At 36.6% G+C, this 14,922-nt stretch overlaps 1 protein-coding gene across 1 annotated transcript; it reads left to right on the forward strand.

Annotated features, from left to right (window-relative positions):
• Positions 1-6,975: 6,975 nt before the first annotated feature.
• Positions 6,976-13,729, forward strand: atp4b.L (ATPase H+/K+ transporting subunit beta L homeolog). Its single transcript, NM_001093835.2, is given in 8 exon segments — positions 6,976-7,140; positions 7,425-7,553; positions 9,530-9,643; positions 9,906-10,099; positions 11,241-11,297; positions 11,806-11,901; positions 11,996-12,192; positions 13,496-13,729. Coding segments are annotated over 7 exon segments (888 nt in total). The 5' UTR covers positions 6,976-7,028; the 3' UTR covers positions 12,182-12,192; positions 13,496-13,729.
• The last annotated feature ends 1,193 nt before the right edge of the window (positions 13,730-14,922 follow it).

Here is a 14,922-nt window from a genome sequence, read left to right on the forward strand (position 1 = left end):
TTGTAGGTACCTGGTAAGGCCTCACCTTGAGTATGCCGTGCAGTTTTGGGCTACGGTCCTTAAAAAGGATATAAATGAGCTGGAGAGAGTGCATCTCTTTAGACTTGAGGAAAATAACTTTTATTTGAAGCAGCATAGGTGGTTCTTCACAGTGAGTACAGTGAAGCTGTGGAATACCCTGCCGGATGATGTTGTGAGGGCCAGAAGCGATCCTAGAGGGGGGCGGGCCCTGGTGCCTGATGCGCAGCTAGGCCGAGCACCCCTCCGTACAGCCGCATTTGTTTTGGCACCTGGACTGCCGGGGGGCCCTGAGGGGGTGCAGGCCCTGGCCCGCTCGCACACCCCTGCTCCCCCCGTTGTTCCGCCACTGTGAGGGCTGATTTCCAAGGGGCTTGGAAGATTTTTTAGACAAGCATTATATTCAGGCTATAGTGATACTAAAATATAGAATTAATATAGATATTGATATATATAGTTTCAGTGAGTGTATGTGGGTATGTATGCTGGGTTTTTTTTGGAGGGGTTGATGGACTTTTGATGGTCTTTTTTCAACCCTACTTAACTATTTAACTATATGTGAATATCACCTTGTACATTTACAGAATAGTTTAGAATACTATAAAATTGTTGATTCTTAAAGGGGACCCGTCACCCAAAAAAAATTATTCAAAATTATATTTTATCATATAAGTCAAGCAAAATGAACTTTAATTGTACTGATTCAAAATTATTTGAATCGTGTTTCCTTCAGTCTGGGAATTAATAATTATAGCAAGCAAGCAGGAGCCATTTTGTGGACACTGTTATTAAGGCAAGCCTTGCATCAGCTCAGAATCTTGTTTGTGCACCAGAATGGGGGACCTGATGTCCATTCCCATGCCCTGGCTACACAATTAAACAGTGAAGAGAACAGGGGAATGTGTGGAGAGCTAGGAAGTGCTGAATGGAAAGTGAAAGCAATTGTCTGCCCCGCCTCTATCCTGCCCTAAGGCACAGAGGAGGGGCAGACAATATTTGATTGACAGCTGAGATTTTTAAATGAGCGTACAACAGCTATGAATGCTTTAATACAAAATACAAATTGGATTTCATGTTTAATTTGAAAAGGGCTTTTATTATACAGCTTCTTGTGTCTGGGTAACAGGTCCACTTTAAAAGAGTAAAATAAAAAAAGATCAGCTTTTGCTAAATAGTGTGTGTCGATCTTGAGAGAAGTAATATACCCATTACAACTATACATATGCTGGCACCAAAAGTTGCGGTTCGATTATTTGATCAATGATCATTAATGAACCTAATTTTCTTGATAGAAAGTCATATAGGATTTCCCAGTTTTAAACCTCAGCTTATTACACATAACCACCACTTGATATTGTTTTGATTTTTATTTGTAATTTACTATGTAAATACTATGTATAAATATATAAGAGGATCATATAATAATCTCTCAAATTTTTTTTTACCAGTAGGTCTTTCCAGCTGACGCAAGGTCACCCATTGTGAAAGGAGGTTTCTAAATTTTCTTTTCAGTGAGATGCGAAGCTGTGGAATTCTCTCTCTGAATCAGTCGTACAAGCTGATACAAAGGGGTTGGATGGCTTTTGAGCAAGTGAGGGAATACAGGGTTATGGAAGATAGCTCATAGTACAAGTTGATCCAGGGACTAGTTCCACATTTTGGAGTCAGGAAGGAATTTTTTCCCCTCTGAGGCGAATTGGAAAGGCTTCAAATGGGGTTTTATTTGCCTTCTTCTGGATCAGCTAGCAGTTAGGCAGGTTAAAATAGAGTTGAAAGGTTGAACTTCAACCTAACTTAATTATTAATAAAAAAACGTGATTTAATCTGATTGTGAAAAACCCCAATACAATCGAGAGAAAACACTTTTTTTTTCAAATTGGGATATGTGTCTCTCCCATTGACTTATACAGGACCTCAACAGGTCTGAGATGGCAGATTTTCAAATTCTGACTTTTTGCAGCATTGGGGTTTAATTAAAAGAAGTTGGGGTTTTTTTTTCCACAAAACATTGAGTTTTGCCCCAAAAAGCCGGACCAAAAAATAAATAAATAAACCTCTTAATGGTACTTTAAAGCTATACAGGGGTGCTTCGCCAATGAGGCGAGTTGAGGCTGTCGCCTCAGGCGGCAGCACCCCACTAGGTACCAGGGGCAGCAGAAATGCTGCTCCTGGTACTTTAAGAGCGAATTTCTGGGGGAGGGAGGGCAGCAGCAGGCAGCGGAGGGGCCAGGATCGCCCCTAAAGCTAAAAGTGACTTTTATTAAAAGATGATGAGATTTTCCATCAGTTGTGTTCAGTTCTGAATATACAACATTGGGCTGGCATATGGATCCTGGATAATTATTAAAGATAATGAACCACGTTTATTTGATTTGGTAAACGATCTGTGCTGAAATTAAAAATTGCTATAAAACTTGTCAGTGTCAGTACAGTGTCAAGTAGAATTAAGTCTAAAGCACCTGAACATTTCCCGTTTAGATACTATAGATCCTCCAAGATTTACAAATATGAAGAAAACTCAAAAAGTCTAGTTGCTTTAGACTTAATTCTACTGTATACTCTATATCATGACCTGGATGAATGAAAATCTTCATAGGCAAATGTTATTAGTGGAGAACTCTGAGGGGTTTGTTTATTAACATTGGAGACAAAGATCACTGGTGATGTTGCCCATATCAACCATCAGCAATTACATTTAAACAGTCACCTACAAGTTAGGAAACAAAAACAAAGATCCGATTCATTGGTTGCTATGGGCAACATCACTGGTTATCTTTGTCTCCAATGTTCATAATTATGCCCCTAAGTGCAGTGATGAGTGAATCTGATGCTTTTGCTTCGCTGAAAACTATGGGCAACTATGAGCGTGACAAATTGCTCGATAAATTTTTTACACTTGGCTAAAAAATTTGATAATCACTACCTAAGTGTAGATCTCTTTCACTTTTGCATAGACACTGCCATTCTGAACCTGGCAGTAGTCCCTGGGTATTCACAACAGGTTGCATCAAATCAACAAACCAAACTTGCACTCAGGGAGCCTGATGCAAATATTGTTTTTAATACGTGCTCAAGAAGTAACATAGTCCCCACTCTGAAGATACTAGAAATAACTTGCATCCAATATGAGTCAAAATGCAAGATAAATTGTGTCTGTTTTGACCCATCAGATGCAATTGCAGTGGATGCAACTCAGAGTGTGGCCACTATTATGCTTGAGTTATTAGAAATTCTAGGTTCAAGTAAACCATAGACCTGTTAATGTTGGTGGTCTTCCTTGTTTTGGGAGTTAACTGACTATTGCTGACTATTGCTGCCTGCACAATTTGTGCTCAATAGAAATTTTCACTAGTTTATTCCAGTCTTATCCCAATCCTGATTGTCAATGGACTGATGGAAATGGATGTTTGGTGGATCTTCACATACATTCTTATTGTGGTTGATAGATTCTGCATAAAGCTCACACATTTTCCTCTTAAGAAACTGCCACCTGCATCTGTACTAGGTACCTGTCAGAAAAATGTTACATGTATGAGACCTATTATCCTGAAGGACCTGAGGTTTTCCAGATAAGGGTCTTTCTGTAATTTGGATCTCCATATCTTGTCTGCTGCAAAATCATTTAAAGGGATACTGTCATGGGGAAAAATTTTTTTTTCAAAATTAATCCATTAATAGTGCTGCTCCAGCAGAATTCTGTACTGAAATCCATTTCTCAAATTCAATTTTGAAATCTGACAAGGGGCTAGACATTTTGTCAATTTCCCAGTTACCCCGTCATGTGACTTGTGCTCTTCAATCACTCTTTACTTCTGTACTGCAAGTTGGAGTGATATCACCCCCTCCCTTTTCCCCCCAGCAGCCAAACAAAAGAACAATAGGAAGGTAACCAGATAACAGCTCCCTAACACAAGATAACAGCTGCCTCGTAGATCTAAGAACAGCACTCAATGGTAAAAACCCATGTCCCACTGAGACACATTCAGTTACATTGAGAAGGAAAAACAGCAGCCTGCCAGAAAGCATTTCTCTCCTAAAGTGCAGGCACAAGTCACATGACCAGGGGCAGCTGGGAAGTTGAGAAAATGTCTAGCCCCATGTCAGATTTCAAAGTTGAATATAAAAAAATCTGTTTGCGCGTTTGAGAAATGGATTTCAGTGCAGAATTCTGCTGGAGCAGCTCTATTAACTGATTCATTTTGGAAAAAAATGTTTTTCCCATGACAGTATCTCTTTAAGCATTAAGTAAACCCAATAGGATTATTCTACCTCCAATAAGGATTATTATAAATTAGTTAAGATCAATACAATGTGCTGTTTTATGATTACAGAGAAAATTAAATAATTTTTAAAAGTCATTCTGAGCTTTCTGGATATAGATTTAAGGAGAATAGATCCGATTCCTATAATAACTAACATCATCTCCCTCCTCCAGTCTTCGGCGACTCTGTTTAGTTATTGACCAAGTATTCCTCCAAACCTTAAATGCTACTATCCTATTCCTGCTGTTTCTGTTCTGTTTAATGGCCACCAAGAGTTTAAGGATTAACAGGTCTTGGATGGCTGCAGGCCTAAAGGCAAAATTTAGTGCATAGTTGGCCAGAAGGGCATTTCCTTTACTGATGCTTAAGATGTGTCTGTGTTGAGCAGTGCTCAGAGGTACTGTCATTCAGCAAGGCAGGTGCAACACATGCATTTCTACAACACTTTGCATACTTTTAGTTTCACAACCATGAAAACCTGGTTGCGGCTGCTGTGCACAAAGTTTGCACACATTTGTGTCTATAATTCTCCTATTTAAACCAGCTTCCTTAATAAGTCTTTGCTTAAAGCGGGTGTCTATCAGATGTCCAGACCTGTGATCACAGATGAACACTGGAACTTCTACTAAAACTTCAACTGCTGCAAATGAGTTAGACTATACAATAGCAGAGATGGTCTCTGTCCTAGGTCAACCATACCAGTGTGTTAAATCCGTATCTAAAGAAGCTCTTCATATTGTTCACACAATGCATAGATTATCCATAGTATAAATAAATAAATTGCTAACACTTTTCTCTTACAAATTTTTATTATCAGAGAGTTAAAAAAAGCTTTAGAGGACATCCAATTCAGTGTCTACCAGCACTAATAGTGCCATTGAAAGTGGTTGAGCAGTAATAATGGTTGTCCCATAGTACTATTCTTTTCCAAATTCGTAGTACTATTTTATTCCAGCTTTTATTCCTTGTTCCAAATAACATGGAATAGAATAGTACCAATGTGTTATGATCCACATAGATTGCAATGCGTAACAAAATGTTGGAATCCGTCAGGATGCTCCGCTGCCACTGCAAACAAATTTGCTTTGTTATGTGCACTCAACAAATTACTGTATCTAAGATGTAGGGGATGAGGGCTCCTAAGGAGATATTAGATGAAGCTATGAAAATAGCAAGGGTTAATAGTGTCAGGCATAATTTGGCAAATGCACTGCATTTTGTCACTAACGGGGTCAAAGAGCAGCAAATCCCGAGTGTGGATATATTGATATTGTGTCAAGTCAAATTGCATTTCATTTTACAACATTTAAAATCTTTGTGAAGACTATTTTCTGGAATCTGTTTGTCACTACACTGTAAATATAAATTCATAACTATAGATGGGTTAGCATCAACTCCACAGCTGTATGCTTTTTGCTAGATGCAATGCTTTAAAATAAGACTCACTAACAGCTAGGAAAATTTAATAGGATATTCCATTACCCTAAATAGTTCCAAGTAGGCAATGAGTGTGTTGATCCTATAAAGCCAAGATTATCGTTCTCAGCCTTTTTTAGATCAAAGGGATTTGTGTATAGTTGTAAATCCTGTTATAGGAATACACCGCAATTTAGACTTTTTAAGCTACTGATATTTCATCTGTACAGCTGCAAGCATGTTTCATATGTTTAAATAATTAGTTGTTTTTATAACTGAATAGCTTTATATTATATGCTTTACGCAAGAATAAAAAGAAGGGAGATTGATCAAGGCACATTCCCTGTGCACGTGCATAGATCTTTTAAAAAAAAAGTAACAAAGTTATGATCATAAAATGTTCAGGCCCCAATACCAAGGTAAATCCAACATGCTGCTCCTATTTACTTCTGGCTGTACTGTTCAGAGTTTGGCACCTCCCTGCATGGTTGCATTTTTGTGGGAAAGTGTTTCCTGACCAAGACACTGGTTTTACAGACTGGATACTTCCATTCATGTGGTTCACCAGACCAACACCAATTTTTTAAAGGCATAAGGCCACCATGAAAACGTGGGTGTGCTGCAAACACATGAAAGTTTGATTATTCTTCCTGCAGAATAACTTGAACGCTAAGGTACAGAAATAAATAAAAGATAGTTGCGGGAGCAAAGCCACTCCCACTCTGCTACTTAAAATTAAAGATGGCTGTGCGTTTCACAGTGGAACACGGCAGCAGTACAGGGAGCAGCTGGGGATGGCTGGCTTGTGGGCAGGTGGCAGGACCCAACAGGTGGGCCAAATATCTTGAGTTTTTAGACCACATAAACAAAGATATTAATGAATCTTTGTTTACTGTATTTTATTCCTTAGAATGAGTTTCCACTTTCCTTTTGTCTTGAATCATACAACTCAATAGCAGGGCTGCAGCATGGAATTGCAATTACAGTGGCAATGAGTTTATACCTGTTCAGGTACATCCTTATCAAAGTAAATATAATAATCACGGCGTACACAGAAGCTGCCCCATAGACGTAGAATATGTGTAAGGCTACTTAATGGAGACTTAAGGGCATGTGATATCCACAAATCTGAAATGTTGAAATGTTTTAAAGAGTGCATGGGGGAGGAGGGGTGCTGTGCTAATAAAGAAGAAGTATTTGTTCTGATTTGATGGTAGAATTCAATGTCATCAAAACAACCTTCAGAAACTGTATATAAGAGAGTACAGATTTCATTAGAGGCTGCTTGGACTGTGTCATTCTGTAAAAAGGGTTCTAACTTGCTGGAGAAAAATGGCAACATTCAATGAAAAAAAGACTTGCAGCCAACGCATGGAAAACTTTGGACGCTTTGTGTGGAATCCAGATACTTCAGAGTTTATGGGAAGAACATTTGCCAAGTGGGGTAGGGCAATGTAATATTTTGGAATTTCATATTATTGTTTGGAACCTCGAAAAAAAACAGAACCTGTAATATAGCTGAGATAAAATGTTTCTGTTTCTTAATGGGTTGTTGTATGAGATCTGTTACATTAATTACCTGGGGTCTTTGGTTTTCTGGATAAGGGGTCATTCCTTAATCTGCATCAATATATCTTTAGGCTACTAGAAACTTTATGGACAATGTCATTAGTGAAATAAATGCTCAGATTTAGTTGCAATAAATGTGCCTTTTTTATTTTTCTATAGTGTACATCAGTCTATACTATGCCGCATTCTATGTTATTATGATTGGAATCTTTGCACTATCTATATATTCCCTGATGAATACTATGAGCCCGTATGTTCCAGATTATCAGGATCAACTGAAATCGCCAGGTAAATAGCCTTTATGCTTAAAAGAGGGTGTTCATCTGAATTTAAGGGCAGATTTAATAAAACTGGGGAATTTTATCACATTCAATGGCAGGGGTCCCTTGAACCATTTGAAGATGTTTGTAGCCTTCATGATGTTCGAGGTTTTTTTGGTGGATTTTGCTGTTAAACTCAATTCCAGATTTTTTTTGTTTTTGTTACCAAAAACTCGATTGATTCGACTACTCAAGTTTTTTTACATTCAAGTTTTTTTCATAAATTTGAAAACATATTGAGTTGTGAGCTCATATAAAAAACCTCTCAAAACTCTAAAACTTGACCTTGATAAATAACCCCTTAATGTTCAGGAAAGTGTCTTAAATTTATAATAGCACATCAATGTGTCAGTTCATCAGAATAAAGTTGAATTCTCTGAGAACAATTTTTATATGTTCTGAATATTAAACCTTCAAAAATGTATTCAATGCTAGTTAATGTGGTGGAATTAACAAAAATATTCATCCTGTGTTGGAACAATTGGTAGATCTGAGTCAGAGCAGTAATCAATGTTAGCTTTTTGGAAATATACCGCTTAATCATCTTTAAGTCTGTATTTTGATCTACATGGGTTGGAATGAAAATCGTATATACATTCATGTTGTTTCCATTGCCTAATTAAAGGATCTTGTAGTTAATACTGCTTTGAGATTTTTTTATCTCTCTCCCTCTTCCCGTATATGTTGACAATACTATATAACTTCTGCAAAGAACACTTTTTAGCTCTGTTAAACCTAAATAGATCTGGAGGGAGTTCAGAAAGCCATCATAAATAAACATTGGATGGATTATGTTAGGAGGAAAGGTTTTCAGATGGTGCATTTACTTTAGCAAAGTGGCTGTAAGAAGATATGATCACAATCTACAAACATGTTCAAGGTCAGTGCAAAAACTAAAGAAGAAAAAGCACAATAAAGTTTAGCCTCAAGGAAACAAACCTACTTCGGTGGTATTACAGCATGTCGCCTTAAATAAAAAATAGCAACCTTGGACACAAAACTTTGTTAAAATTTTCTGCAGGTAGAACAATAGGTAATGAAATAAAATGACTTATTTGTATTAAGCTGAACAATGCATACCAACACAAGCAATGTTGACTTTAAACTTTAAGCAAGGAAAACACCAAAAACACCCTTGCCTCTTCACATTGAATTTAATGGAAATCACCTCATACGGCTATCACGTGAGCTTATGGACTTGAAAACACACCAGTGCTCATTTTTTGAGGGGCATGAACCCCATGTATCAGTGGTTTTAGGTATTTTCCATAAGGATGAGACATGGGAGGTTATGGTTGTGCCATTAGCTGTATACAAAGTGTTCTGTATCTTCTGTAGACAAATAAGTGAATATCATAAATACAGGGAGCAGGAACATTCAGATATGTCATTATTTTTATTTTATAAACCAATGCAATACCTCCTTTGTTTTTTTAATACTAAAACAATGCAAGATGGTTTGATTTTGTGTGCACTGCTCAATAAAACATGAAAACATTTAGTAATTTTAACCCTGCCAAATGTCTGTACAAGCACGCAATAGATTTTTTAGTAAGAATTTTTGGATATATATCATTTTAATATAGAACTTTCCATCAAACGTAGTATGATAAACCATTATTCTGCTACATGCATGAATTTGAACAGCAGTGGGACTGATTATAAAGAAGTTGCTTAAGTGTGAAATATTATTGAACAGTTAGATAAATGGTCAGTAATCTTAGCAATGCTTTGTTCTTAAATAAAGCTAGTTTAATAAGGACACTTTTGGAGTGTATTAAAAAATTTATTTGGTAGAAGACAAAGCAAAAAAAAAATAGATTATATTAATGATATTCCATTCTGTTGACTGTTGTTCAGTACCATTATGTACAGAGCTGCAGTATATATTGACACTTTAAAAACAAATGTAATACTTACTACAACTTGTATATGACTTGACAGGTGTGTCAATGAGACCAGATCCGTATGGCGATGAAGTTATTGAACTCTTTTACAACATGGCTGACAACTCAACATACCTCCCACTTGTAACCAGCCTGTGTGACTTTCTCTCGGGTAAGTACATAATTACATTTAATAACGTTTAAGAGAAAATATATCCTACATATCAATTGTGTTCTTACATAAGAACAAAATAATCCTCAAAATGAAAAAAACGTTTAATAAATGAAATTTGGAGTGAGCACAGCTGGGCAACAGCCACCAAAAAAAGTTTTAATGCAATGAATTTGAGTACACACACACCTGGTTATTGTATGCTTTGTATGGGGCAAACCCCCAGTGAATTTCATTTTCATCTTTTTTTTCAATGATATAGTGTACAACAAATCAGTTCAAGAAAAGATGAACGCAAACTGCTCAGACAGTACAAGAATCTCATGTGCCCATAAAAAGGAGAATACAAAGTCCTGCCAGTTTACCACAGATATGCTGGGAAATTGCTCTTGGGAACATGATCACACATTTGGCTATAAATCTGGAACACCATGTCTTTTTATAAAGATGAACAGAGTAAGTATTAATCACTTATTTTGTAAGCAGACCTTTATAATTATAATGAGTAATATTATACATTACAAAAGACTTGCTTACCATCAATGCTCTTTATGGTTAGTACATAAAAATGTGTTATTTTTAGTCGCTCTCGACCCTACTCATCCCATCAGTATATGGTAGCTTCAGCACTGGAAACTCTATATAATGCGACCAGTCCAGTTAGGTCTGATTTCAAACTAATATCAAAGGCTGTTGTGATACTAAACTCTATAGTTAGTATAGGTATGGGTATATATAAATTATGTGAAAGTAGGGAGGGGTGTGTGTATGGATGCTGGGTTTTTTTGGGGGGGGTTGAACTTGATGGACTTTATCTTTTTTCAACCGCATTTAACTATGTAACTATGTAACATTCCTGGAAACCCTTACAGTCTTTCTTTAAGCCAAACATATGTAAAAAGTCTGATGTACGGTTAGGCAAGCTGTAGAAGGTATGGTTTCATTTCCAGGCTCTTCACACAAAGTAGTAAAAATAGGGACAATTTTATGGCTAGACATTAATTGTGGTAGAAACTAAAGATGATGCCACTTCATAATTTTGTTTACAGTATTTAAAATGCCAAAAAAACTATTCCAGTGCACCTCATCCTTGGGCACGCAAAAATAAACTCCCTTCAGGTTTTATCCACTCATAACACAAGAATTTCCTTTCTTACTTAAGATATGCAAATGTTTGTCTGCTAAAAAAATTTAAACATAAAATAAACCCAATAGGATTGTTTTTCCACTAGTTATTCATGCAGCTTAGTTACCATCCAACTGTTGTTTTATTACAGAGAAAAATTAAATCATTTAATAAATGAATAAAATCATTGTATAAATAAATAAAATCTTATGAAACATGAATGAAATGTTCTACAATATTAGGGTATGCTAACCGGATACTAACAGATCTGTGTAGCATGGATATTGGTTGGTTCATGATTGGACGCATTGTTCTTCAAGTGCGCCATGTTAATAATACAAAGCTTGGCAAGGAAAAAACACCACTGCAGTTTTAGCATCTATTTTTCTATCTCATGGTCTAATTTTTAGTATTTATTTTGCCTTTAACACTTTAGCAGAAAGAGCTCAATATGTGCTTCTTTAATTTCAGATAATAAATTTTGTTCCAGGCAACAAGACCGTTCCACGTGTGAACTGTTCAGCTGAGGTTTGTACAAGTTCCGAATTATGACCCAGTATCATGGGGAGGCTCATTTATCAAAATCTGAATTCATCTCATTATTTTCTGAAAAATACTCTGACCACATCCGCATGGGTTTTTCCCCTTATTTATCAATAAATTTTTCCAAAAATTTCCTTCACGACTTCTCCCATTGACTTATATGCAACCTCAGTAGTTCTGAGATGCCGGATTTTTGGATTCTGATTTTTTTCATCCTCGGTATAATAAACCCCCCAAGAAATCGTGTTTTTTTTTCCCACTAAAAATTCAGATTTTATAGTAAAAAAACAAAAAAAACAACACAAATTTTTCGGAGTTTAACAAATAACCCTCATAAACTCTAATGTAAAAACTTGGCAGCATTTTTGCAGAGTTGGGAAAAAATTATGAATAGAATAGAAATTCAATGCACTCGTTTATTTGCGCATTTTTATTTGATTGAAGTTTTTATATTAGAGTTTTTTCCATAAATGTTTTCACACTTTTTGTGCAGAGTGGAGATCTTGGAGATGTACAGTATTATCCAGGCAATGACACTTTTGGGACAATTGGTTTTCAATACTTCCCATACTGTGGAAAGAAAATGCAGGTAATTCCTGTTATACATTTATACTTAATAAAACATCCTAATTGTCCCTGTTTGCTTGGTAACAGCTTGTTAACTGAATAATTTTGTTTCCCAGCCAAATTACACCAATCCTTTGGTAGCGGTGAAATTACTTAATCCACCAGTGAACAAAGAACTGAGTGTAGTCTGTAAAGTTTCTGGACATGGCATCACTTCAGACAACCCACATGATCCCTATGAAGGAAAAGTATCGTTCAAACTTAAGATAGAAAATAAACCTGATTCATCTAGTGCACATTAAGCCATTGTAAGGTGGGTTAATTGGTAGGCAGTAATGCCTTTCAAACAGAAGTTTAAATGGTGACAGCAAGCAATGCTTATGTGTGTTTGTTTTTTTTTTGCATATTATATTTGCTTGGATTGAAACATTTGTAATGTTGTTTGTACAAACTGGATCTTACAATCCAGGGAACATTTTAAATAGCTCACAATGGAATATAAATCACATTGAAAGGTAAATTAACAGACCACACTGACAAAATGTTTATGACTTTTAGATTTGCTCAGGAAAATCGATATGGAAAGGCACATTTTTATTTTCTCTACACAGCAAAAAGTACCTTGATATTTATCTGCCAAGAAGGAATGCCCGTACTCTTCTCACTGACTGCTTTAGATTAACTGCATGGATTTGTAGCTTATCCAAAGCACACATAGGAAAAAGATTTACTCATAATCATATGCTAGAGATACACTTCTTGGGGCTGACTTTCTGAGGATTAATATGTTTACAGAAAGCCATTTTTACCTTGTGTACTTTCATTTGCCAGAGTACTTGAGGATCGAAATGAGAGCAAGATAAGCATTATATAATTACTGAACTTTAAGAGACTAAGCTTTCATGAAGTTTAATTAGTTTATTTACATACAATAATGCATTAGCTATATTACATTTTGGTTCTCCTCTAACGAAAACCATATTGCTTGCTAGGATACGAAAAAAGAAAAAAATCTGTACATGCAGCGGTATAACTATATGTGGTTGCAGCCAGACCCTAAAGTTTTGGGGGCCTTTTGCTGGGGAGGGACCCAGTATCATCTACTTATGCCATTGTGTACAAAATTCTGTATAATTTAGCAAGTATTTGCAAGAAATGATTGCAAGTTCTAATGCACCCTTCACTTTATTTCCTTTTATTTCACCCAATGCAGAGTGACAATGTATACTAGCTTTTGATTTCTTGCTTTCAGACACTTGAAAGGAAAAGTTGGAACATTTTATGATGTAACAATAGTATTGCCTAATGCAGACATACTGAATTTGCATCAATGCAGTATCCTTATCCATGAAATCCAGTCTGATAATTCCTGGTGCTTACCTTTTTGGTACACTGCCCTTGTTACTTGCCTCCACCCACCAGTAAGAACATATACTGTACAAGCGTGGCCTACCTACATATTATCAGGGCCACAGACAATGGGAACAGTATCTGGGTTGGCTCTTACTTAGATTACTGCAGATTATATATTAGGGGAAGTTATTTTTAGATGAAACCCTACATAAAAAAAAGCAAAGTTCTTAATGGTAACCAGTGTTTTTCCCCTTATTCAACAGAACCAGGGATTCACAATATTCTACAATAAAACAAGCAGTGCTTCTGTCCTTCTAACCCGAAGAAAACAATGGAACCATGTTTTCTCATCATTTACCATGTTAACAGTCTCAGAAAGGGAGCAACCAATATATGTATTTTTCACTTGCAAGCACTGATATATTATGATGTTGACATAGGAGTGTCAGATCTCAATTACAAATAAAGGTAATATCATAATAAAATATATAAATATATGCAGTACTCCAGTTTTACACTTTCCTTCTCCCACTTGGGTTATTCTATAATTCCACTGTTTAATGTGAGTTCTAAACCAATGTACATTCTTAAAAGCTAAACGATTCAACTACAGATCTTTGTAGAACAGTAGATTAAAATGGCAACAACATTTTACACAATCCCACATAAACCTAATAGTAACAAGGAAAGTAGAGAGAGGACAATATGATGTTGATATTTTATAGGTTTCTTTATGCAGGGAAAGCTAATTAAACAGCTCTTCACATTACTATACCAACTTTTACTTACTATACATTTATTTACTATAGTTGCCGATTGGTTGCAATGGAATAGATTCCTAAATTGTGAATTCTTCCTGCAATGTCACACTCAAAATCAAAGTGGTATATAACACTCTAAGGGGCAAATTCACTAACCTGCGAAGTTGCGCTAGCGCAGGCTTCGCCACACTAATTCACTAAAATCTAAAGTTGCGCTCAGGGAGGCGAACGGTAGCGAAGTTGCGCTAGCGTTAATTCGTCAAGCAAAGCGAAGTTACGCTAGCGATGCCTAATTTGCATACGGCGCCAGGTTAAAGTTGAATGGACATATATGTAGCAGCAAATACATTACACAAGCCTTGGAAAGCTTCATAAAATAAAATAGAGTTGTTATTTTGCCCTACACCCATTGTGCCCACTGTATAGTTTAGGTGCCATATGTTAGGAAATGTAGGGGGGGAAGGAGGGTACCCCCAAAAAATTTTTCGATCTTTTTCAGCCTATCACCCTTAAAAAAGGAAAAGACGCCAGCGTTCTTTGGGATTTAGAAGAAATTTCAACTTTTTTTGAAGCAATCCCTATCTACTCTATTGCACTTTGCCTGGTCTGAGGTTGCGAAGGCAAGTCTGGCGCAAGAGGTAACGTTCAGTACAATGCGCAAGTTAGTGAATTAGCGTAGTTACGCCCCAACGCCATAGCTCAACTTCGCCTGGCGTAAGGGTGCGAAGTAGCGCTAGAGTAGGTCCACTTCGTTAGCGAATTTACGCCAGCGCCCGTTAGTAAATCGGCGAAGTAACAAAATGACATCATGCTGGCGAATTTGCGCTAGCGTTAGCCACTTCGTGCTTTAGTGAATTTGCCCCTAAGTGCACAAGTGTTTGCATCATCCTCACTGTGATAGTTGTGTTTTTAAAGGGTCTGAATCAACT

This window comes from Xenopus laevis, chromosome 2L (assembly GCF_017654675.1).
Source record: "Xenopus laevis strain J_2021 chromosome 2L, Xenopus_laevis_v10.1, whole genome shotgun sequence".
Taxonomy (NCBI): Eukaryota; Metazoa; Chordata; class Amphibia; order Anura; family Pipidae; genus Xenopus; species Xenopus laevis.